Source organism: Choloepus didactylus, chromosome 10 (genome assembly GCF_015220235.1).
Source record: "Choloepus didactylus isolate mChoDid1 chromosome 10, mChoDid1.pri, whole genome shotgun sequence".
Lineage (NCBI taxonomy): Eukaryota > Metazoa > Chordata > Mammalia > Pilosa > Megalonychidae > Choloepus > Choloepus didactylus.
In genome coordinates, this window is record NC_051316.1 from 99,045,887 (window position 1) to 99,072,861 (window position 26,975).

General features: G+C 36.1%; 1 protein-coding gene across 4 annotated transcripts in view; it reads right to left on the minus strand.

Moving 5' to 3' along the window:
• The window catches only part of RABGAP1 (RAB GTPase activating protein 1), a 200,635-nt gene that overhangs the window by 87,030 nt on the left and 86,630 nt on the right, over window positions 1-26,975 (minus strand). For all 4 annotated transcript variants that reach the window (XR_005210750.1, XM_037798308.1, XM_037798309.1 and 1 more), the window contains 3 exons: window positions 15,313-15,487; window positions 6,608-6,701; window positions 3,024-3,174 (listed from right to left, as the gene is read on the minus strand). Coding sequence is in view for 3 of the 4 variants with exons in the window: in XM_037798308.1 (XP_037654236.1) it covers window positions 3,024-3,174; window positions 6,608-6,701; window positions 15,313-15,487 (420 nt within the window). In the remaining variant the exon portion in view is untranslated. The remainder of the gene's footprint in view (window positions 1-3,023; window positions 3,175-6,607; window positions 6,702-15,312; window positions 15,488-26,975) is intronic.

Here is a 26,975-nt window from a genome sequence, read left to right on the forward strand (position 1 = left end):
TTAAGCAAAAAAAAACTCTCTAAGGTAGTATAACATGTAAAATTTAAGACTACAAAGTATACATCTGACAAAAACTCATGTTCAGTGTTCAGAATAAATAACTCCTAGAAACTAGTAATTATGTTTAAATATGTAAATACTAGTGTCCACATAAGTATAATAATATATATAAATCTAGCTATGTACAAGAATGTTCATAGCAGCTTTATTCATGATAGCCAAAACTGGAAAAAAAACTAAAAATCTGTAATAGAAGTATAGATAAAAACATTATGGTTTATTCATACAAGGGAATACTACCAAAATAGATGAGCAGAAGAAGTCAGACCCAAGCAAGTACATGCTGTCTGATCCCATTTATAAGAAGTTCATTAACAATCAAAACCATATCTATAAAGAGAAAGGAAGAGTAGTTTCCTCGGGTGTAGGAGGGGTGGTTACAACTAAAAAGGTGACTTTTCAAGGTGATGGATATATGTTCTTGCTCTGGGTGGTGGTCACAGAAGTATATTTATATGTAATATGTCACTGAGCTTTACACTTCAAAGTTGTTATGTAAATTATATGTAAATTATAGTTCACTCAAAACTAATCTTTAAAAATTTAGAATGTGGTTACCCCCCAAAAAATTTACAATAAGTTAAAAAATATCAATCACCATTTCCACACAATTAGTTATTATCACAGGAAGACAAAAAAGGAAAGAAAAGTAATACCAACTTGTATTGGATAACACTAATGTTTTTTCTTTTAAAAGCATTCACTGATATTTTGATGGTTAAATAATTTGTATTTTCTGATAACATGCAAGGAATTTCAACTAATCTTCACCCATAAAAAACCTTTTTTGTGTGGTGAACAAGGGGAAGAGTTTAAAGTCATGTATATCACCAGAAGGAAAGCAGGAGGTTAAAAGAAGGGAATGCATAACAGTGAATCTTGTGGTGGATGATGTCTGTGATTAACAGTACAAATACAAAAAAGTTATTTCATGAAATAGAACAAATGTACGACACTATTACAAGGAGTCAATAATAGAGTGGTATGTTGGAAAAAACGAACCTATTGCCAACTATGGACTACAGTTAACAGTAATATCTTAATATTCTGTCATCAACAGTACCAAATGTACCACATCACTACTAAGGGTCAATAATAGGGAGACAGGGTTATGGGATGCTTTGGGTTTTCTTTTTTATTTTTATTTCTTTTTTTGGAGTAATGAAAATGCTCTAAAATTGGCTGTGATGATGAAAGTTTGTAATGATAACTGTGAGCCACTGATTGCATACTTTGGATGGACTGTATGGTGTGTGAATATATCTCAATAAAATTGGATTAAAAAATACCTTTTTGGGTTCTAGCCATAAGTACAACAGTAAAAGCTTAATGTGAAAATAAAGCACATGACATCAGCATATAGAAAACATTAATCAAATATATCAGAGTTTAATAGCAAATCTTTTACACATCATGTAACTACTGGGTTTCTATTCTAGAAAGAGTTGTCACTATTTTCATGGAACCAGAAAAACAGAACCCAATCAAACACAGAGACTTTATGTCTCTAAATATGTATGAATAGCGATATCAAAAAACATTCAGTTTAAAGCTCTAAACTCTTTAGATGTTTTTCCACTAAACATTTCAAAGAACTTGAAGAGGAACTAGAAAGATAGCATCACAATTCATAATTATATTTCCCAAATATAATTCACCAACAAAAGAAAATAATCAACTAGGTGTTCCCTTGCTAGCTATACATACTCTCACTTCTATGTTTCTGTTCATACTTGGAGTAATGCTCTTCTCATCCTTCCATGCCTGGGGAGCTTTTTTCTGGAATCTGTCTCAAATGTTACATTCCTGGTAAAGACTCCCAGGCAGAATTAATTATTCCTTCTAATGGCTCTCATATGCTTTCTCAGATACATATTATCATATGACAGACAGTTAAATGCTTTTGCATTTGACATCCTAGTTCCAGAATTGTGGTACTAACAGGCAATCAATAAACGCTAGTTAAATAATTATATCAATATAATGGAAGGAATCCGAATATTAATTCTTGAAAAAAATTTAAAACATCTATCTGGAAATAAGATGGTCAAAAGGAACACTAATATTCCGAGCAAATAAAAGCCATTTCCTGATGAGGAAAGGTACCATTTCATATTCAAATGCTGTTCGTGCCCTATAAGTGCTTTAAAACATACACACACATTATCAGCTTTACAGAGATATTATCTATTACCTGTAAGTTTCTAACATTTTTAAAAGAGGTTCTACTTTTTGTCACATTGAAAAATTCTCATGTATTATTGAAGGTTTTGAGTAATTTATTCACAGGTTTTGGATTTGCATACCATTGGAAAAACTGCTTTCTAAAGATATATACTTCAAGAATGTTGAGGAAGAAAAAAAACCAAGGACAAAAACCAATAACATAGGCACAAAAGCAAAAAGCATTGCCTACCCTTGCATAAAATTACTTTAAGTCCTTGTATGCTTATAAGAGGAATAGTTTTTGTTGCTGCACTTGCAAAACTGTGAGGAATATGTGAACATGAGAAAGGGATATTGTAAAGATAATGACTTTTCACTTTAGAAGAACAGGCTAAAAGGGAATATGGTTTGAGATTATAAATCATGCTCCTCCAGTTGCAGAAACTAGAACTAGGCCTTCCCACCAAGACCACATTTCTGTGAAGTATGAATTGGATTAAAATGAACAAAAGGCTTTACATATCATATAGCACATCTGATCTGACTGAAAAAGTAATTATGGTCAACAAGGAATTAGATACACAATAGGCTAGAGGACTTCCTTTGCCTCTGAAGTAAAGTCTTTCAAGGAAGAAAAGCATGCCTTCTCCTTTCTGGCATCACTAGAAACAACTGTGGACTAGATGAATAACCAAAAGCAATTATAAAAAACTCTTAGAAATCAAATAACCACAATGATATTTTTATTACAAATGTCTAACAGAATTAATGCTCAAACTGAATTATCATCCCCTTACTTTTGTGATGAGAATTCGGTATTTTTCCACCAGGTGGTCATTGTTGTGACATCCTGCTAAAAGTTGCCAGACTTCTCCTCGAAGAGCTTCCGGGACACCACTTCTTACTAAAGATGACAACTGCTTTGGTCTCACACTCAAATTGAGATGCCTGAAAATAAAGCCATAACCCATAAGTATGTAAAAGGAAGATTTTCTAGATTTATTTTTATGAAAATGAAACTAAATGATTTAGAAAGACTATGATCAAGTGGCATACTAATAATAAAGGGAGAGGTGACAGTGTGATTGTGAAAGCCTTATGGATCACACTCCCTTTATCCAGTGTATGGAAGGATGAGCAGAAAAATGGGGACAAAAACCTAAATGAAAAATAGGGTGGGAGGGGAGGGGTGTTTTGGGTGTTCTTTACTTCTTCTTTATTTTAGTTTTTACTCTTATTTTCACTTGTTCTGGTACAAGGAAAATGTTCAAAAAGTAGATTGGGGTGATGATTGCACAACTATATGACAGTACTGTGAATAATGATTGTACACTTTGGATGACTGTATGGTATGTCAATAAAATTGAATAAAAAAAAAAAGACAAGGGCTTGGTCCTACATAAAAAGTGACAAATGAATTGAATATTTGTATGCTCTAAACTAAACTATTTGAAGTATGTTTTCATCATTTTTGATGATACTTTACACTTCAACTCACATATCTGAATGACTGCAGTATATAAGAAAGTTTCCTCCATACTTACGTAACATCAAAACAAGTCACTAAATTCTTTGGCCTTCATTTATCATATCTATAAAATGGGGGAAAAACTTATCTTGCAATATTTATAGTATAAATCTACAAAGCGCTTTTGCATACAAATCTCATTTATACCGAAAATAAACATCTGAGGTAAGCAGTAGTATCTTTCATGATAGAGAAAGAGGTTCAGGGAGGTGAATTAAATGACTGAGGTAGTCCTCAAACTCTAAGACAATGAATGCTCTATCTATTACATCACAGCTGCTTTGTGATTTGAGAGCCCCCATTACTGAGTCCATAAAGCAGGCTTCTGACATGGAAGAAATCCTGTGATTATTAGATTTAAGTGGAAGTTACTGATACCAAATGATCATTACCAAATTGTAAAAAGGACTGAGGCTTTTCTCAAAATTTCTTCAGAAATACAGGAAAATAATGCACAACACATTTAAAAATAAATAAATTCTGCGATGCTGTTACTCCAATGCTAGAACTACAGACAATTCCATATTGTCTTTTTTAGAGAGTTGGGAGATGAACAAAAATAGTTCCGTTATTTAATTCAGAGGTTGGCAAACCAAGACCTGTGGTCCAAATCTGGCCTGCCAATTGTTTTTATAAATGAACTTTTATTGAAGCTCAATCATGCTTATTTCTTTATACATTACATATGGCTGCTTTTGCACTAAAATGGCAGACTGAATAGTTTCTAAAGAGACTAAGGGCCCACAAAGCCTAAAATATTTACTATTTGGCATTTTACAGAAAAGGTTTGCTAAGCCTTAGCTTAATTTATCCTGATAAAATTATTTTCAGAAGAACTTTATGTCATTGATAATATTAACTTTACCTATCCAACTAAGCATACTATTTTAAACTGACATTAAGTATCCAATAAGAAGAGTTACACTAAAATGAATTTAGAGAATTAGAGCTCAATGCTACTATAACTAGTACTGCCAGTAAAATCTAATGTCAAGTTAAGATAATCAGCTTTGGGATCTGACTTGACTGGGCTAAAAATTCTGGTTCTGCCATTTACTAACTAGAATGTTTGACTTAACCTCTATGCCAGTTTCCTCATTTGTAAAAATGGAAACTTGTTCATAAGGTTATTACAGTGGAGATAGTACATATAACTTACTACTACTAGTACTACAACTAAAATTATGACAGCCATTATTTTTAATTTACAATAGTGAATGGTGGTTTTATAGACATCTATTTTCTAAACAACGAGATTCAGAAGAGTTAAGTGACTTGCTAAAAATCATACAGCTTAGAAGTAGTAGAGGTAGTAACTGAAGACAGGTCTACAAGGCTCTAAAATACCAGGATATTGCAGTGCTTCCTATCTGTAGAATACACATATAATAATGCTGAAATGAAATGAAGAAGAGAGACTAAAGTATCATTTCCAAAAATATGACTGAGACCAGCAAAAACAGTTTTAAACACATAAAGACAGTTAGAAAGAAAGAAAACCAGCTAATATATTCAAGGGATGGGAAAAAGATATTAGTAAAATAAATGAGTCATTGTGTAAAATGCTGACATATTCATCTAATAAAATCTAATTCTAGAATCTAAATGCTGACTTTAAACGATTTAAAATACACTACTAAGTAACCATGTCAAGGCTCAATTACATTTCTGTTTTTGAGCAGAAAGTTTTTCATACAGATGAAATTCCTGCCAGTAGCAATGCAAACACCCCAAATTCACTTAACTGAAAATATAATTGAGACAAGAAAGTCAGTAGGTTTGTCTCTTGATTGCTAAAGGAATATTAAAAATATTTAAAATATATGAGAACTATTCCCCTGGGGGTGGAGGTGAGGCGGTCTTTGCAGAGTTCGATTATTAAACCACTTGTGTCAAGACAAACCATGCTTTGGTTAGCCTTTTTTCCTCTACATATCTGACATTTCCTAATGTGGAGATGTTTTACTAAAAGTGTAAAGTGTTGTGAGAGTGCTAGAGGCAGTTAATAGGCCATTTGTAGTCCCATTCCTCAAGGGCATGAACTAATTTTTTTAAAATCCTAATACAGTTTTACTAACAATAAAGTGAAAGGCTTCATGACTTAAAAATTCTGAGAAAAATCAAACCCCAAATGAACAGGCCTATATGATGTTTGGATCACTTTCAAGCTCATTTTTTTTTTTTCAGTATATATACAGGGAGAAAGGGCCTCACCAACTTGACTTACTAGGGAGTCTCTGGTTATATTAATAAATAACCTGAAGAGAAAGTACTCTTTTTAGACATCCTATAGGATAGTGCTTCATAACACCGTTGTCAAGCTCTCTCTTGAGCTAATGGTAAATTCCTGAATTTATAAGTATCAGTAGGAAAAGCAGGTAATTTGCATTGTATTTGTGACACTCTACTTTGTCACTTTAGGTACATAATGCAGATAAGGAAACATTCCGCCTACGGTCTGTACCGTGCGCCTTTTCATTGCATGAGCAACCTCAAAGCTTGTCTGATTATTCTGTCTTGTCTTAAGAATGAGCAGTCAGTGGTTTCCAACGTCAACAATATAAAGGACCTCTTATCCTCCCCATAAACTTTGTTTGCATAAATATTTTCTCCAGCAATGGGAACTTTGACAGGAACTTTTTAGGTTTTGCATGGGTAATGCTTTCTGATATTCTTAAAATTGATTTCAAATTGTTACTTCTACCCTTATAGATCTCTAAGAATGTTACAGAGTGTGAACCTCATGCTTAGGTTTCTATTACTGGTTCTAAAATTGAATATTGTCGTTAGGTAAGATTCCCAACACATAAAATGAGATTTGTACATGAAAAGAACTATTCTATTATAACTTACCATTTTGACAGCAGTTCTCCCCATGTTTCAAGAATTTTTTCTGCACATTCTTTGGATACGTCACCAGATCCACTCAAGAGAGGTTCATCATTATCTTTAATAAACAAAACACACAAAAAAGGATAAAAGAGGTGGCTATGCTAACCCTAAAATGACATGGGAATGTACGAGTCAAATTTAAACGACTTGCTTGAGAACATAAAGCCATAATTTCTTTTGGTATATAGGTATACAAAAAAGAAAACAAAAATGGTCCTAAGTAGAATATTGTAACTTCTACAATTTTCTTTTGTGTTCCATATAGGTCCATGTTATTTAATCACAGAGAAGAGCTATTTAATTATAAAATTATGAGACTCAAAATATGTTGCATTCTACCTCCTTTTCCAAAGAAAGCAGCTTTATGTATGAAAATATTTAGTAGTATTATTTATAAGAGTTAATAAAATTACAAACCACCTAAATGTACAACAACAGGAGAGCTCTGCAGTTGGTAGTTTTCCCCATATACCACTTGTGCCAGTTTGGATGTATTATGTCTCCCCAAACGCCATGTTCTCTGTTGCAGTCTTGTGGGGGCAAATGTATTAGTGTTGATTAGGTTGGAATTCTCTGTTTCCATGGAGATGTGACTCAATCAGCTGTGGGCGAGACCTCTGGTTGGATAATTTCCAAGGAGGTGTTACCCCACCCATTCAAGGTGGGTCTTAATTGAATCACTGGAGTCCTAGAAAAGTGACAGGAGGAGGTGCTGCAGCCAAGAGGAACACTCTGAAGAATGCACAGGTGCTGAGAGTAGAGCTGGAACACAACCTGGGATCAGCAGACGCCAGCCATGTGCCTTCCCAGCTAAGAAAGTTTTTACGGAATGCTATTAGCCTTCCTTTGGTGAAGGTATACTCATGTTGATGCCTTCATTTGGACATTTTCATGACCTTCAGACTGTAACATAGCAACCAAATAAACCCCCTTTATAAAAGCCAACCCATTTCTGGGATTTTGCAAAATGGCAGCATTAGCAAACTGGAACATCACTCTATTATTAACTCTTTGTAGAAGTGTCATACCTTTGAAGTAGTTCATGCAAGAACTGACTTATATGTGTAATGCTAATTGGTGAATACATGACTTCAAACAATCCCTATCAATCATATTCCCCTTCAATAAGGCACCATTACTTGTAATTCCATTAATGAACTAGCCCACTTCAATCCGTTCCCACATATTTACTTCAACCTTGTTAACCAGTCTGTACATATTAGGTAAGGACTCCTCCTTCTCCAGCTTCTGTCAATCTCTAGGTCCCCTATATTCTACATTTAAAGACTCTGAGTTTACATTTTTTAGGGGGTTCATATTGGTGAAAACATATAATATCTATCTTTCTATGTCTGGCTAATTTCACTCAGCATTATGTCCTCAAAATTCATCCATTTTGTCACATGATTCAGGAAGAGATTCCTTCTTACTGCTGCATAATATTCGATCATATGTATATACAACATTTTGTTTATACACTCATCTGTTGATGGACACTTGGATTATTTCCATCTTCTGTCAACTGTAAAGAATGCTACTATGAACATCGTGTGCAAATATCTGTTCGTATCACTGCTTTCAGATTTTCTGGGTATATACCCAGTAGTGGGATTGCCAGGTCATAGGGCAAATCAATATTTAAGTTTTCTGTGGAACTGCAAACCGTCTTCCATTATACATTCCACCAGCAGTTAATAAGTGTTCCGGTTTTTAGTAATCTGTATTTCCTCTTTGCAAAAATGTCTATTTATACCTTTTGCCCATTTTAAATTGGGTTGTTTGTTCTTTCATTGTTGAACTGTAGGAGTTCTTTAAATATATTGGATATTAAACTCTTAACAGATATATGGTTTCCAGGTATGTTCTCTCATTGAGTTGGCTGCCTCTTCACCTTTTTTGACAAAGTCCTTTGAGGCACAGAAGCTTCTGATTTGGGGGAGTTCCCATTTATCTATCTTGAGGATGTTTCCCTATATATTCTTCTAAGAGTTTTACAGTACTGGCTCTTATATTTAGGTCTTTGATGCACTTTGAGTTAATTTTTGAACAGGGTGTGAGGTAGGAATCCTCTTTCATTCTTTTAAATATGGATATCCAGTTCTCCAAGCCCCATTTGTTGAGGAGACTATTCTGTCCCAGTTCAGTGGATTTGGGGGCCTTGTCAAAAATCAATTGACCATAGGTCTGGGGCTCTATTTCTCAACTCTCAATTCGATTCCACAGATCAATATGTCTGTCTTTGTGGCAATACCATGCTCTTTTGACCACTTTAATAAGCTTTAAAGTCAGGAAGTGTAAGTCTTCCCACTTTGTTCTTATTTTTTAGGATGTTTCTGGCAATTCAATGCCCCTTTCCCTTCCAAATAAATTTGATAACTAACTTTAACAAGTCTGCAAGTAGGCTGTTGGAATTTTGACCAGTACTGCATTGAATCTGTAGACTGATTTGGGTATAAGTGACATCTTAAAGACATTCAGCCTTCCTATCTACGAACACAGAATATCTTCCCCCCTATTTAGGTCTTCTTTTATTTCTTTTAGCAAAATTTTATATTTTTTTTGGGTAGAGGTTCTTTATATCCCTGGTTAAGTTAATTCCTAGATACCTGATTCTTTTAGTTGCTATTGTGAATGGAATTTTGTTCTAAATATCCTCCTCAGGCTATTACTAGTGTATAGAAACACTGCTGATTTTTGCACATTAATCTTATATCCAGCCACTTTGCTGAATTTGTTCATTAGCTCAAGTAGCTTTGTCATAGATTTCTCAGGATTAACCAAATACAGGATCATGTCATCTGCAAATAATGAAAGTTTTACTTCTTCCTTTCTGATTTGGATGATTTTTATCTCCTTTTCTTGCCTAATTGTTCTAGCTAGAACTTTTAGCACAATGTTGAATAACAGTGTGCACAGTGGCATTCTTGTCTCATTCCCAATCTTAGGGGGAAGGCTTTCGGTTTCTAACCATTGAGTATCATGCTGGCTGTGGGTTTTTTTATATATGCCCTTTATCATATTGAGGAAGTTTCCTTCGATTCCTACCTTTTGAAGTGTTTTTATCATGAAAGGATGCTGAATTTTGTCAAATGCTTTTTCAGCGTCAAGATGATCATGGAATCTATCCTTTTCAATTTGTTAATGTAGTTGTATTACATTGACTGATTTTCTTATATTGAACCACCACTTCATGCCTGGAATGAACCCCTCTTGGTCGTGGTATATAATTCTCTTAATATGCCTTTAGATTCAATTTTCAAGTATTTTGTTGAGATTTTTTGCATCTAGTTTCATTACGTCAATTGGCCTATACTTCTCCCTTTCTGTAGTATCTTTATCTGCTTTGGTATTAGTGATGATAGCTTCATAAAATGAGTCAGGTAGTGTTCCCTTTTCTTCAATTTTTTTGAAGAGTTTGAGCAAGAATGATGTCAGTTCTTTTTGGAATGTTTGGTAAAATTCTCCTGTGAAGCCACCTGGCCCTGGGCTTTTCTTTGTAGGAAAGTTTTGATGACTAATTGAATCTCTTTACTTCTGATTGGTTTGTTGAGGTTTTCTATTTCTTCTCAAATCAGTATAGGTTGTTCATGCGTTTTTAAGAAATTGACCATTTCCTCTAAGTGACTAATTTGTTGGTGTACAGTTGTTCATAGTATCCTCTAATGATTTTTTGTTATTTCTTTGGGATCCATGTGTGCCAGTTTGGATGTATTATGTCCAAACAAAGAACGCCATGTTCTTTGATGCAATCTTATAGGGGCGGACATATTAGTGTTGATTATGTTGGAACCTTTCGATTAGGCTGTTTCCATGAAGATGTGACCCACCCAACTGTAGGTGATAACTCTGATTAGATTATTTCCATGGAGGTGTGGCCCCAACACCCAGCAAGGGCCTTGATTAGTTTACAAGAGCCCTATGTAAGAGTTCAGACAGAAGGAGTTTGCTGACACTGATGCTTGGAGTTACGGGCTTGGAGTTACGGGCCCCTGATGCAGCTGCAGCTGAGACACACATTTTGAAGACAACCGTTGGAAGCTGACACTGAAGTTTTGGAGAACTCCATTTTGAAACTGACCTGGAAGCACCTGCCTTCCCCAGCTAACAGAAGTTTTCGGAAACTATCGGCCATCATTCAGTGAAGGTACTCTGTTGTTGATGCACTACCTTGGACACTTCATGGCCTTAAGACTGTAACTTTGTAACCAAATAAATCCCCCTTATAAAAGCCAATCCATTTCTGGTATTTTGCTTAACAGCAGCATTAGCAAACCAGAACACCATGGTAATGGCCCCCTCTCATTTCTGATTTTGTTTATTTGCATCTTCTCTCTTTTTGACTTTTCCAGTCAACCTAAGGGTTGTCAATCTTGGATCTTCTCAAAGAACCAACATTTGATTTCATTGATTCTATTTTTTTTTCTCCGTTTACTTATTTCTGCTTTAATCATTGTTAGTTTGTTTCTTCTACTTGCGTTAGGGTTAGTTTGCTGTTCTTTCTCTGGCTTCTTCAGCTGTTCAGTTAGGTGTTTGGTTTTACCTCTTTCTTCCTTTTTAATGTATGCATTTAGAGTTATAAATTTCTCTCTCAGCACTGCTTTGATGATCCCATAGGTTTTGATATGTTGTATTCTCATTTTCATTCGTCTCCAAATATTCACTGATTTCTCTTGCAATTTCTTCTTTGACCCACTGACTGTTTAAGAGTGTGTTGTTTAACCTCCAAATATTTGTGAAAGATCTGGTTCTTTGGTGGTTACTGATTTCCATCTTCATTCCATTATGTTCAGAGAAAGTGCTCTGAATAACTTCAATCTTTTTAGATTTATTGAGACTTATTTTGTGCTCCAGCATATGATCTCTCCTGGTGAACATTCCATGAGTGCTAGAGAAGAATGTATATCCAGGTGTTTTAGGGTGCAACAGTCTATACATGTCTGTTAGGTCTACTCATTTATTACATTGTTTAGGTTCTCTGTTTCCTCACTGATCCTTGTCTGGTTGTTTTATTTATAGAAGAGAGTGGTGTATTGAAGTCTCACACTATTATTGTAGAAACATCTATTGCTGTCTTCAGTTTAGCCAATGTTTGCCTCATGAACTTTGGACCTCCTTGATTCGGTGCATAAACATTTATGATTGTTATTTCTTCATGGTGACTTGTCCCTTATATTAATATGTCCCTTGTCTATTATGACATCTTTGCATTTGAAGTCTATTTTGTCTGCTATTAGTATAGCTACCTCCGCTTTCTTTTGATTACAGCTGTGTGGAATATTATTTCCATCCTTTCACTTTAAATCTATTTGCTTCCTTGGTTCTAAGATGAGTCTCTAGTAAACAGCTTTTTTATCCATTCTGCCATTCTGTACATTTTAACCGGAAAGTTTAATGCAGTCACATTCAAAGTTATTACTGTAAAGGGAGTACTGGAACCAACCACCTTACCCTTTGGTTTTTATTTGTCAGATTTATTTTTTCCCTCTCTCTTTTTAAGTTATCTTTACTAATACTCTTCAATTCTGTGCCCTTCTCCAGACCTCTCCTATCTTTTTTTTTCAACCAACAGAACTCCCTTTAATATTTCTTGCAGGCCAGTCTTTTGTTAACAAATTGTCTCAGCATTTGTTTCTCTGTGAAAATTTTAAAGTCTCCCTCACTTTTGAAGGACAGCTTTGCTAAATTCTTGGCTGCCAATTTTTCTCTTTCAGAATCTTAAACATGTCTTACCACTGCCTCTCACCTCCATAGTGCCCACTGAGTAGGCAGTACTTAGTCTTATGCGGCTTTCCTTGTGTATGTGGTGAAATCACTTTTCTCTTGCTACTTTCAGGACTTTCTCCTTCTCTTCAGCATTTGACAACCTGATTAGAATGTATCTTGTAGTGGTTCTATTTGAATTTATTCTATTTGGAGTTCATGGGGCTTCTCTGATTTGCATGATTTGGAAGTTTTCCCCAATTATCTTCTCAAATATTCTTCCTAGCCCTTTACTCTTATACTTCTCCTTCTGGGACACCAATGATTCTTACATTTGTGCCCTTCATCGTGTCCATGATTTCCCTAAGATTCAACTGCAAATTTCCATCTTTTTCATCATTTGTTCTTCTGTGCATTTACATTCAATTGCCCTATTATCTATTCACCTTTTCTTTCTTCTGACTCTTCAAATCTGCTTTTGTGTGTCTCTAGTTTACTTTTAATTTGATCTATAGTATCTTTCAATCCTATTAGATCTGCTATTCTTCTATTTACTCTTTCAAATTCTTTATACTCTTCTAGTGTCTTCCTGATATCCTTTATGTCCCTAGCCAATTCATTGAAGTTGTTTTGGAGATTTATATGTATCTCTTTAATTAGTTGTTCCCAACTCTTTCTCCTCTGGCTTTTAAATTTGGTCATTTGGCTTGGCCATATTTTCTTGCATCTTCACATGCTTTGTGATTTTCTGCTGATTTCTCAGCATTTGATTAACTTGACAAGGTTATTTTGAAAGTTGATTTCCCTCACTTGTCTAAGACTTTATAGTTCCTTGGGTTTGCATTGAAGTTCTCCTTTGGCACTTGGTTTATGATTAATTCCCAGTGAGACCAAGGCCAAGGCCTCCTGAGGGAGATGCAAGTCTATCTGAACATCTGTAGAAGATTTGGCAGAACAGCAGTATGCCTGGTACACTTTCCCTGTCTTCCCAGAAGATGGTGCTCTTGGGCGACCTCCTCCCCTCAAGCCAGCTTCTCCCTGACTGTGGCAGCCCTGAGAGGAGTTCAAATCAGGTGAAAATCCAGTCAATGTACCAGGTCTCCATGCATGCTGAAACTCACCGGTCCCGGAAGTAGGGGTGGGCACTGTGCACCTCAGCAGAGAACTTGAGGGCACGATGGGTCTGGTGATTTTCAGGTTTCTGTGTGGAATAACCTTGGGCTGAGGGACTGAAATTTTCACTTTCCCCAGGCCTGAGCTAGCTCAGAAGTGGAACGCTTGGTGCTTCCATGGCTCTATCCCTTGTCCCCACCTCTCCGCCCAGGTACTCCATGAGCACCTTCGGTCTCCGTGGAGAAAGGATACAGGCAGAGGAACAAAGAATGTCTCTCTTGCCTGCTAATTGTTGGGTCAGCTCTGCTCTACATTCCCTCTCCTCCTGAGGTGAGGGCCCCGCAGTGTTCCTCCAAACCAGCTGTTTGCAGTGGCCTGCCTCAGGGTTGGGGGGTAGGCACTGAGCACCGCAGCAAGGTCTCTGTACATGGCTAAAACAAGTCTCTTGGTTCCCAAGTTCCCACATGGGAGCTGCTGCCTGTGGGACTGAGAAAGGTGATCTCCCAAGCTGGCTGTGGAGATGGGAGTGCAGTAGTACACAGTTTCTCTCTCGCCCACTCCAACCGGCACATGGCAGACAGCCCCAGAGGTAGTCACAACTAAAAAAACTCACCCAATCCTTTCAGTCACAATTTCTCTGCTTTTTCATTCAGGTCCTCCCTATACAATGCAGAAGTCCCTCTCTGGCCACTCATACCCTGGAACCACTGTCCCAGTCGTTTTCTGCCTTTTCTCTAGTTATTCCACGGTGGAGAAGTTAGCTCTGCCTTTCCTATTCCGCCATCTACCTAGATGTCCCCCAAAACGGTTTTAACAATCTGCATTTCCACCTGTTCCATACAACAGTATCTGCCTCCTTGTGCCCTCAACAATGTTTCTTGTTTTTATTTGTGTTTGATTTCTTGGCTTAACTTGCCCAAACAAAGTCTAGATCTTTACACCTCTGATGATTACATCATGAATTTGCACTGCTACTAAAGATAATTATCCGAGAGCAATGATTTTAAAAGGCTAAGAAATCCATGATACTCATTATTAAACTTCTTTACATTATTATACCTTGGACATTATCATCAGATTTGATGCTGAGATGGGTAAGAGGATGGACTAAACAGAAGTAAGGAACCCACCATGTATGTAGGAATAGAGTATGCAGGAATAGAGTCTATACAGAATGTGTAGACACATTCTTCAGTGTCCCTCTTGGCTGTAGCAAGCTCGCTCCTTCTATCTGAGCTTATACAGTGCTCCAGTAAACTCATCAAGGCCCATGCTGAATGGGTGGGGCCACACCTCCATGGAGACTATCCAGAGCCATCACCCACAGTTGGGTGGGGCACATCTCCATAGAAACACTCAAATAATTACAATCTAATCAACAGTGATATGTCTGCCCACACAAGATTACATCAAAGATAATGGTGTTTTGGGGGACATAATATATTCAAACCGGCACATACGTATACTTGGTTAAAGGGTCATATGTGGAAGCCACATTCTGGAAAGTGAACTTGATCCAATCAAATTGTTGAGATAGGAACATTTATGTAGGAGAAAGCTATGTCAAATCTGTTCTAAAAACTGTCTAATACACCAAGCTAGTCCTAGACTGATACAAAAAAAGCACTAATTATAAATCTCACTTTTTCAATTTGATTGCAAGCATCAGATGGGGAAGGGCCAATGTTAATCATTTTTTTTAAATTCCTCACAGTTCCTTGCATATATTACAGCATGATTATTATTTAAGAATTCCTAATGCTATGTCCCATTATCAATTCCATGATAAAATTATAATAGTTTGCATAGTATTCCACCTGAAAATACAAATCAAAACTCTTTCTACAATTTACCTTCTTCTTCATCATCTTCTGGAGGAGAAGGTATCATTGAACTCTGAGATCCAGATTGTGGCAGGCGAATTGAGGGACTGGCTGTAGTTTTCCTCCTCTCTCTTTCAGATTCACTTTCCAAGCACACAACTTCATATAAAGTGTCAGTATTAGTCTTTCTCTCCTTTTGCTTTATCTTGAGGATGAAAAAAAATCATTCATTAAATGGTAAAATTCTTAATTCTTAAAATTAAACTCTTTCTGATTTCATAAAGAATATGAGAATAAAAATGTGCTATTTTGAATACTTACACTAAATGTAACCTTTTCTAAACAGAAAACCATATGTTTAAATTTAAAAACCTTAGCAAAGTAGGAATTACTAAGCAGGACTCCAGGTCTGCAATTTGATTATGGTGTTCACACTGTATCATCAAACAGCCAGCTCTCAATATTTATTAAGTGTGCATAACTGTTCTTTATCTTCCACGTTACTTTAAGGTATCCTTCAATGGTACATATAAAACTACAACTGAAAAATGCTTAAAAAATTTCTAAAACATAAAGTTTAGGACAAAGAAAGACCTCTTTACTTCCATGGTTTTTTCCACTCTTTTACCTTAATTAAAACAGTATTGGAAACTGTTCAGTTGAAAGCTACAACTCATGGAGGGGAGAGAACAGGGTGGCAGAGAAGAGAACAAAAAAAAACACAAAAATTTTGTTAACTCAAATTGGCTTGTATTTTACTTTTGTTTTGAGGCAAGCACATAAAAGTTTAAAGAAACCTCAATTAAAAATTAAGAAGAGGGAAGATAAAACTTTACTGGTATAATAAATATTTTAAATACACTCACATCCCATATTATAGTCAGTTTAAGCAGGAGGAAGAAAAAAACTAGAGTGAAATACAGAGGAGGAAAAGGGAGAACTGTAAGAAAAAGTACATAGAAAACCAGAAAGGAGGTTAATTTCAAATGCCATAAGTAGAAAAGACATATGAGCATGTGAAAGGATAGAAAGGGGAGAATAAGAATTTCATTAGGTACTGAAATACTGGGCAGAGCAAATATCATCTCAATGTTCAACTGGATTCTTAAGAAAAACTATCCCAAACCTGAAGTAAGGCCAAGAGAGTGGCAACATAACCCTTTCAAAATCATCCTGAATGACTATTTAAATTGGAGCTGGCAAGCTTTCCTGTAAGGGGCCAAACAGTAAATATATTAGGCTTTGCGGGACAGTAGTCTCTGTGGCAACAACTCAACCCATGCCACTGTAGTGTAAAAGCAGCACAGACAATAAGAAAATAAATGAGTGTGGATGTGTTGCAATAAAGCTTTATTTACAAAAACAGGTGGCAGGCCATATTTGGCCCTTGGGCTATGGTCTGCCAACTTTGATATAACAGGTTCACCAAAGATTATTTAATATTCGAGGTGAATAAGCCATTTTTTACTTAATTACTTGCTATTAGTTAAGGTCTCAGACTCTGGGAAGTTACATGATAAGCTGTAGATTTGTATCTAGTAGGTATGCAAATGGTTTCTGGCCACTAGAAAAGATAACCCAAAGGTTACCTATAGGACATTAAACAGTTTTTGTATTTAACCTAGAAAACTTATTCTAACATTCTTTTTTTTTTTTTAAAGGACTATATAAATACAAGTTACTCAAATACTCAGGACTAGTTTTATGATCTTACCGGTTCTCTCATTGAAGGGTTGAATTAAAATATTTGACACACATTGACTGTATATTTGTATTAATTATGACAGGGCATAGGATTTTAATTTTTTGTTATAGAGCTCTCAGAAGCATTATTTAATTGCTATCTGAAACGATGCAAAGATCAGAAATAGCTATCTTTTAAAACTTTTCACCATATACTATATACATGTAACAATTTTGCTCACCTAAAAAGAAACTCTCTCTGAATAACAGTGGCTGGAGCAATACTACCTTTTAAAGTTAGATAAAAACAGAGTCATAAGCTGCATCCAGCCTGTAAATCAAGAACTCTGGCTACTAAAAATGTTAATTGTTGAATTTGGGAAACAGTACATGGGGATTCATTATACTATTCTATTTCTGTATATGATTGGAATTTTCTATTATAAAAAGTTTTAAGAAATAATTAAACTTGAATAAATGGAAAGACAGTCATGTTCTTGGATAAGATTACTCAACATCATAAAGATGTCAATTTCCCCAAATAAATATGCAACTATTTTTTCAGAGCTAGATAAGATGAATCTAAAATTTATATTAAAAAAATAAACAAATAAGGAACACTTTTTCATTGCTGGCAGGAATGTAAAATGACACAGCCACTGTGGAAGACAGTTAAATTTAGAATTACCATATGACCCAGCAATCCCACCTCTAGGTACATAACCAAAAGAAGTAAAAGCAGGGACTCAACCAGCTTTTGCACACTGATTCACAGCGGCATTATTAACATTTGCCAAAATATGAAAGCAACGCAAGTGCTCATCAATCAATACATGGATAAACAAAATGTGGTATATACATACAATGGAACAATTTTCAGCCCTAAAAGGAATAAAGTTCTGATACATGCGACAACATGCTTGCTGGCAGGAATGTGCTAAGACAGCACACCAGAATAATATACCAGTAAATCAGAGATCTAAATGTATTAAATGAAATAAATACATTAAAATGAAAACATATACATATAGAAGAAAATGTGTAAATTCCTTCCTTTATGGGAGTAGTGGCACGCAAAAGATTTAAAGGAAAAGAAAATGATAAATTTAAGTACATAACAACAGCAACAACAAAAACCAACCTTAATTTAAGTCAAAAGACAAAAGACAAATGACAAACAGGGAGAAAATATTTGCAACATATCTCAAAGGGTTAATCTCTTGGATATACAAAGAGCTCCTAAAAATTGAGAGGAAAAGCCAAAATTGAAGAGAAAAATGTGCAAAAGACATCAACAAATCACAGAAAATGACCCTACATATGAAAAAAAAAATGCTTGATGCCCTCACATATCAGAAGATAAAGTAAAACTGCCCTAAGATACCATTGTCAAATCTATCAGATGAAGGTTTTTTTTTTTTTTTTCCCATGCTTTCTGGTCATTTGTATATCTTCTCTGGAAAGCTATCTATTCAAGCGTTTTGCCCATTTTTAAATTAGGTTGTTTGTCTTTTTGCTCTTAAGTTGAAATATTTCTTTATATATTCTTTTTTTTTTTCTACTTTGATTTTTTTTTTAAATTTTATTTTGAAATAAATTCAAACTTACAGGAACAGTTGCAAAAACAATACAAACCCCATATACAGCATACCGACCCCCTCCCCCGATACCCTGATACACCAACTTTAACATGCTGTCACACCGCCATTTCTTTCTCTCCCTCCCTCCCTTCCTCCCTATCTATCATGCATCATCTATTGCTCTGTCTTCTGAACATATGAGAGCAAGCTGCACACATCCTTGAACAAACATTGTAACTCACATATACAATTCCCATGAACAAGAACATTCTTCTATGCAATCCCATTAAGCGCAGCTAAGCTCAAGAAATTCAACATTGATACAAAGCTTACATTCTATATTCCCCTTTTTTTTTCCCCTTATGTTCCAACTGTGTCCCTTTGAGCCTCCTGTCCTCCATCCTCAGATCCCATCCAGGATCATCCTTTGCATTCAACTGTCATCTATCTAGACTTTTTTTTTTTTTTTTCAATTGTGGGAACAAGTATACAGCCTAAATCTTCCCATTCCACACCCTCCCTAGCATTCCATTAGTGGGATTGATCACATTTAGAATGTTGTAATGCTATCACCTTCCCACCATCCATTACTAGAAATTTCGCTTCACCTCAAACAGCAACCCTACACTCATTTCTTAACTTCCCATTGCCCCCTTCCCCCATTTCTCTTAACCCATACTCTACTTTTCATCTCTATGGTCATATTCCCTGATAATTTCTTTGTGTTTACTGTGGGGCTTAAATTTAACCTCTTAAATCCATAACAATCTTGGTTTTCTTTGATACCAACTTAACTTCAATAGGAGCTGTAAAGTATGTTCCTATACTCCTCCATTCCCGTGCCTTTATATAGTTCTTGTCAAAGGTTACATATTTTACTTTGAGTCCAAAACCACTGATTTGTCATTAGAGTTTATGTATTTTATATCCTGTAGGAAGTAAACAGTGGAGTTAAAAATAAAAAATTATTGACTTCTACTTGCATTCCATTGTGGTCAGAGAATGTGCTTTGAATACATTCAATTTTTTTTTTTTTTTTTTAATTTATCGAGGCTTGTTTTATGGCCCAGCATATGGTCTATTCTGGAGAAAGATCCGTGATCACCAGAGAAAAATGTGTGTCCTGGTGATTTGGGATGTAAGGTTCTATATATGTCTGTTAAAATTCTCTATATCTCTCTCTCCTTTCTTTGTTTCTCTGTTGGTAGGGCTCCCTTTAGTATCCAAAGTAGGGCAGGTCTTTTATTGGCAAAATCTTTCAGCATTTGTTTGTCTGTGAAGAATATAAGCTCTCCCTCAAATTTGAAGGAGAGCTTTGCTGGATAAAGTATTCTTGGTTGGAAATTTTTCTGTCTCAGAATTTTAAATATGTCATGCCACTGCCTTCTCGCCTCCATGGTGGCCACTGAATAGTCACTACTTAGTCTTATGTTGTTTCCTTTGTATGTGGTGAATTGCTTTTCTCTTGCTGCTTTCAGAACTTGCTCCTTCTCTTCAGTATTTGACAGTCTGATCAGAATATGTCTCGGAGTGGGTTTATTTGGATTTATTCTATTTGGAGTTCACTGGGCATTTATGCTTTGTGTATTTATATTGTGTAGAAGGTTGGGGAAGTTTTCCCCAACAATTTCTTTGAATACTCTTTCTAGACCTTTACACTTCTCTTCCCCTTCTGGGACACCAATGAGTCTTAAATTTGGACGTTTTATTTTATCTATCATATCCCTGAGATCCATATCGATTTTTTTGATTTTTTTCCCCATTCATTCTTTTGTTCTTTCATTTTCTGTTCTGTAGTCTTCTAGGACGCTGAGTTGTTGTTCAACTTCCTCTAATCTTGTATTATAAGTACCCAGAGTCTTTTTAATTTGGCCAACAGTTTCTCTTATTTACATAAGATCTTCTATCTTTTTATTTACTCTTGCAGTTTCTTCTTCATGCTCTTCTAGGGTCTTCTTCATGTCCTTTATATCCTGTGCCATGCTCTCATTCTTTGACTGTATTCCTTTGATTAATTGCGCCAAGTACTGTGTCTCCTCCAATCGTTTGATTTGGGTGTTTGGGATTGGGTTCTCCACATTGTCTGGTTTTAGCAAATGCTTTAAGATTTTCTGTTGTTTTTGGCCTCTTGGCATTTGCTTTGCTTGATAGCTGTGATCTTCCAGGACCTCTGCCGAGGGAAGGCTGTGCTACGTCACAAGTGCGCACCGTCCCTCAAGGGAAGCCCTGGGCAGCCGGGCCGTGCAGAGGTGCTCCCAGCCTGATGGGCAAAAATGGCTGAATGGGGTGTCTCAACCCCCCCCCCCCTTAGCACAGCTCCACCTTCCCAGCTCTGGGACAACTAGCTGTGGTTGCACCCAAGGCCACTGTCCACAGCCGATATTGTGGTGTGTGAGGGGTGCCGTGGGAAGCCGGCTGCAAGGGGTGCAGTTTCTTTCTCCTTTTGGCTCTCCCCTCTGTCCCTCTGGCCCCAGGACAATCAGCAGCAGGTGTGGGGAGGGCTATCCTCCACGCCAAACACCGAGTCGTTGCCTACAGCCCGCTCCTGCAGTGCTTCATTGCACGGTTCTCACTGCCGTATCTGCAGCCGCTCCCGGGTTTTGTTTTGTTTTAAAAAGAACTAGTCCATCTCCAAATGCCAACCCACAGTTTCCCCACACCGCAGCACTGCTGCGGACTTTCAGCCGGCTTACTCACTCGTTTCAGAATGCAGACTCCCAGTTTCACCAAGTGCACAGTCCCTATGGTTTTAGCAGACCTTGTCCAGCTGGTGCATCACTGGAAGTGGTATTCTGGGTCACTTTCTGGTTTTTATCTAGTATTTTTCACGGAGGTGTTTTTTTTTGCCCTGTCTCACCTAGCCGCCATCTTAGGTTCTCCTCTTTATATATTCTTGATATGAAAATTTTATCACAGGCTGGGGGCAAGATGACGGCATAGTGAGGTGTGGAATTCAGTAACTCCTCTAGGGCAGCCAGTAAACAGCCAGGAACTCTCTGGAACATCTGTTTGGGGGACTTCTGTGACTGACAGATGTTGAAAACCAGTCTGGAATGGGTGGAATGGCCTATCAGATGAAGTTTGACACCACACTCAGCAAACCTAAGGAGACACAGACATCTACACATACTGTGAAACTCTATGGTTACAATCTTCAAGGAGGGAAATTTGGTAAATACAACAAAATTATATCGTATTTACCATATGTACCAGTGATTTCACTAACAGGAATCTAGTATAAGAGGCGCTTTGAAAAAAACAAAACAATACCTGCACAAAGTTCTATGTTGCAGCATTATTTGGAATAGCAAATGATGGGAAAAAATTCAAATGTCCATCAGCAGAGGTCTGGTTGAATTGACCATGATTCATCCAAACAACGAAGTACTATATAGCCACTAAAAAGAATGAGGAAGATCTCTAGATACTGATGTGGAATGATCTACTGGGTACATTAGTTTTAGAAAAGCAAGGTAGAGAACATTATATACACTATGCTGATTTTTATGTAAAGAGGAAGCTAAAACTTACAGAGGAATATTTTACTTTCAGTAAGAAACAATGGAAAGATAAACCAAAAACTAATAATAATCAATACCCATAGTTCAGGTGGTCAGGAGATACAGATGAAAACAAGAGTTCTGCATATGCCTTTTTACATAATTTTGACTTTTATACCATGTAAGTATTTTACAAGTAAGTCAAATCAAAAAGGAAAAAAAAAACAAAGCCCCCAATAGAAAATAAATGGAGACAGATGAACCTAATTATATGTCAAATGTTAACTACAATGAAAAAGAAATTATTTCAAATAAATTCTGAACGAAGTCCCAATTTTATAATCTTATAAGGAACATGGTCAAAGTACAAAAAGAAGCTCCATAATATCTTACACTTCACTCAAAAGTTTTACTATTAATTGTAATAAGGATATTTTGGATTTTTTGATGAAACAGGATAAACCAAATAAATTAAATACATTAGTGTTACTGTAATTAAGATTTTCATTATAAAAGAAATACAAATGTAAAAGAAAAGAAGAAAATCCTTTAATGTTAATTACTACTGAAAACATTTATATGAGCTCAACTGACTCAGGGAAGATCATTAACAGATGCTAAAACCATTAGTTAAAATGCTGTTGAAGAACAGGCCATTTTGAAGTAGGCACAGTATCACACCAAAGGTTATTTGCTAATTGCAAAAAGAAAACCCTCCTTTCACAAAGCAAAGAGCCAGTGTTCACCACCTTAACCAAGTGATCACCTTTAGCAACAGGAATAGTGAACAACTTGATGTCAAGGCCTCCTGATTTAGCAGTGGAAAAGCTCTGGTGTAAAAAGTATTTTGATATTTTTATCTTAAGAAGTATCATTGTATAGCGGACACGTGCAAACACAGATAAGACATGCACCCACAGTAAATTAAGAGTAAAAGGCCCAGGATTGTAGTTATGGTTATACTAACAACTTGTCTAGATGACCTTAACTACATCACTTAGTCTTTCAGATGCCATGTTTATTATTTCTAAAATAATAATTTTATAATAAATTATTAGCTCCCTACAGTCTCTTTGGCTATAAAAATTCTTTTAGTTCTGAGAATGCTTACTTTAAGCTATGTTATGTTTATTTATATGCTATGTTATAGTTGGAAAATCTAGTCTTTAGACTATTTTCTTCCACTTTTAGTAAACGCTATCTGAAAATTTAAATTCAAGAAAGCAATCTTTCTTTCCTCACTAATTTTAAGAGATTCTTCTCTAATATGATGCTATCTTAATTTAACAATCCCACACATGGAAATAAAATGCTTCCAGGCTAAAAAGGAGTTACCGAGTCACCAGATAGTTTTAGTTAAAGGAAAAGTATCAAATTTTAAACCTGTATTTCTAAAAACATTTCTGTAATTGTTTTCCCATACTGATGGCAATAAACAGAAACACTCTATTATTTTAAAACAATGCCCTGTAGCACAGTTTCCTTTTCAGACTAATGAAACCTAAAAAAGGGGTTAAAATTTTAAATTATGCTTACTTTGTTTTAGGTAAATCCAAAAAATACTCACAAAAAGAAAGGCAAAAGTAGCATGAGTCTATAGAAAGAGCCCTGACTGAGACTCTTACCAGGCTTAGGTATAAATCTTCTCTACCACAACACCCCATAAATTCTACTATTTGACATCTTTGGGATTGTCCCCTTATCTATAAAATGAGAATACTATTTTAACTTCATTGGGTCACTATGAAAATTATGTAAGACAGTAAAAGTGAAAGTGGCTAGTACAGTGATATCCATAATAGGTCCTCAATTGGTGATAGTTTCTATTACTTTTTAATGCCATGAGTATAAATGACAGAATAAATAAATTTGGTTCATTAAGTTACAAGGGATGAGATTAACAGCGCTCACAGACAAAATACTGAACAGCAAAAACTTGTTCAATTTTTTCACACTGTAACCCCCACCCCTTATTCCCCAACACAACAAAAGATTCATCCAAATAAGGAGAAAAACGAAAGATTATTCTCAGGAATTTCCTGCCCTCCTCCCAGCTTCCATACGTACACTTCTGCTTTTTACAAATATTGACAACTCAGCCTATGTTTACCCTGTAACCTTAACAGAGGAGTCTAGAGTAGTATATCAGGCTATATATATTTATAGTTGATCAGGTACGAAGAGATCTTTGGCTACTTTCCACTATAAAGTCATTTTTTAATTAAATAAAAATAAAGGCAGCTAGAACAACATACTATATTAGAGAATTTTTTAAAACTTGCAATTAAAATTAAACACATTTAATTTATTTGTATGAAAAGATAGATTAATAGAAGTAGGTTTCTAAAATCCAGTTTTTTAATCCAAGACTGGGAAACATAAAACTTGAAGGGAAAAGCAAGGTTGGTGAACTTAATTTATATTCACTTAAAGAATATTAAAGAGACAGAACTCTAACTGAAGAAAATATCTATGATTCATAAACATACAAATTGGTATTAAAAATATTTTACAATTAATTTGTATTTACCATCTCTCAGTCTAGAAACTTCAGAGACTCGTCCTTTCCCACCTCCAAAATGTTCAAAGTGATGCTTATAAATTGGTTTTCTTACTGAACAAGCGATTTCTGAAAAGAAATCTCTATTCCTAACTCAGCCTGTTATAACAGTTAAGGAGCAGGGGAGGTGGGGAGTTGGGGTTGGCAATTCTAGTGTAGGAGAGTAGGTAAATTGCAAACTTAAATGGGACAGTTTGGTGAATATTGAGAAGTAAACTGCAGCAAAAACTTGAGTGAGGTGAGTATTAAGAAGTGGGATCTAGAGAAAGAGCATTCCAGGCTGAGGGAAGAGTTAAAAGCAAATGTCCTAAAAAAGTATATTTAGAGAAGACTGAGCAAATGAGGAAAAAATAAGACAGGAACGAATTAAAAGGCATCAGATCAGGTAGGGCCTTTTAAGCCATTGTAAAGATTTTGGATTTTACTGAGTGAAAAAGTGTCAGAGAGCTTTAATCTCAGTCTGCTATGTTGAGATTAGATCACAAGTGGGCAAAGAGAGAAACAGGGAGATGAGTGAAAAGGCTACTGCAGTAATCCAGGTGAAAAATGACAACTCAGATGAGAGTGAAAGAAGTCTAGGTAGCAAGAAGTCATCAGATTCTGGATATGCTTTGAAAGTAAACAGAATTTCCTTACAGATTGGATGTCAGGTATGAGAAAGCAAAGAGTAAAGATGCTTGGCCTAAGTAACTATTAGGAGAAGATGCCATGAATGGAGATAGTAATGGCAGGGAGGTAGACCACCTTGAGGATAGAGGAAGAAACAGGAAGTTTGGATACATGTTAATTTTGAGACGTCTCATCAAAAACCAAACAGGGATGCTGAGTAGGCAGTTACATAAAAGACATTACAATTTGGGAGAGAGGTGTGCACCGGAAAGAAAAATTTGTGAGCGAAAAGCACATAGATGACAATATGGAACTAAAGTTGCTCACAAAGGGGGTGACTATAGACAAAGAAGGGATCCAAAGATTAACACCAAGGAACTCCAAAATTATGGAAATAAGAGAAGAAATCAGAAAAGAAGATTGAGAAGAGGTAAATAATGAGACAGAATAAAAATCAAGAGTGTAGGATATCCTCAAAGCTGAATGAAAGAGGGGTAATTGAGAGAAAGAATCAAATGCTGCTGACAGATCAATTAAGAAGAGGACTCATATTGTCTACTGGATTTAGAAATGACCTTGGTGACCACAATGACAGCAGTCTCAGAGTCTCGGGGAGGCGGGGAGGAAAACTGTGCCTGGAGGAGTTATAAAAGAGAATGAAAAGTAGGAACTAGAGACAGAGAAAACAGACTACTACTTTCAAGGAATCGTGCTACAAAGGAAAGCAAAAAGGGGGCAGTAATAGTATGACAATGGGATCTAAGAAAAACTGAAAGAACAGAACAGAGATTTCAGCTGCTGCACACTGGAGGAGAGATAAGAGTATGAATTTGATTTTGGTCAAGATATAAGCCAGATAATGAATAAATCAATACATTTTAGAACAGAGAACTCTGAATTCCTACAAATATTATTTTAAATGCCCAAGGCATAATCCAAAATTGTTAGACAAAGAAACAGAAAAATGTGACTAATCAGACATTATCATTAGCACTGAAGGATTCGAAAACTATTATAATTACGGTTGAGGATGCAAAAGAAAATCTACACCACCCCCCAAAAATAAATAAATAAATAAAAAGCCCAAACAGGAAATCTCTTAAGAAAATAGAAATTTAAAAATACAATATTTGAAATGTTCTTTTATTGTACGTTTTTTTTAATTTTTTTATTTTTTTTAATTTTTTTATACAGTTGATTTAAAAAAAAAAGTTTAGGAAAAAAAAAAACAACAAGGAAAAAAATATGCAGAGCCCCCTTGAGGAGCTGGTAGAGAATGCAGGGGTATTGGCCTGCTCCACCTCGATGGTTGCTAATGTGCTCACAGACATAGGGGACTGGTGGTTTGACAGGTTGAGCCCTCTACCACAGGACTTGCCCTTGGGAAGACTGTTTCCGCAAAGAAGAGGCTAGGCCTCCCTATAATTGTGCTGTTTTTTTCTATGCCCGTCTCCTCTCTGCTGGGCTGGCTGCTCTCAGATTCTCTGGTGTCTGGTCTCAGTCTATCTATGGTTGGAGTCTGGATCAGTAAAATGAGTTTCCGATGAGGGCTGCCACTGCAGTTCTCCCTTCGCCTTCCCGGAGCTGACAGCCCCTCCTCCCACAGGACTGAGCCTGGCAGGGAGGGGTGCGGGTCCCCTGGCCACAAAAACTTACAGATTTCGCTGATCTCAGCAGTTCCACGTTTTCATGAGTGTTGTATGAAGTACGCCCAAAGTCATATTGCTCTGTGGTGTCCAGTCCACACAGTTCCTGGCTTTC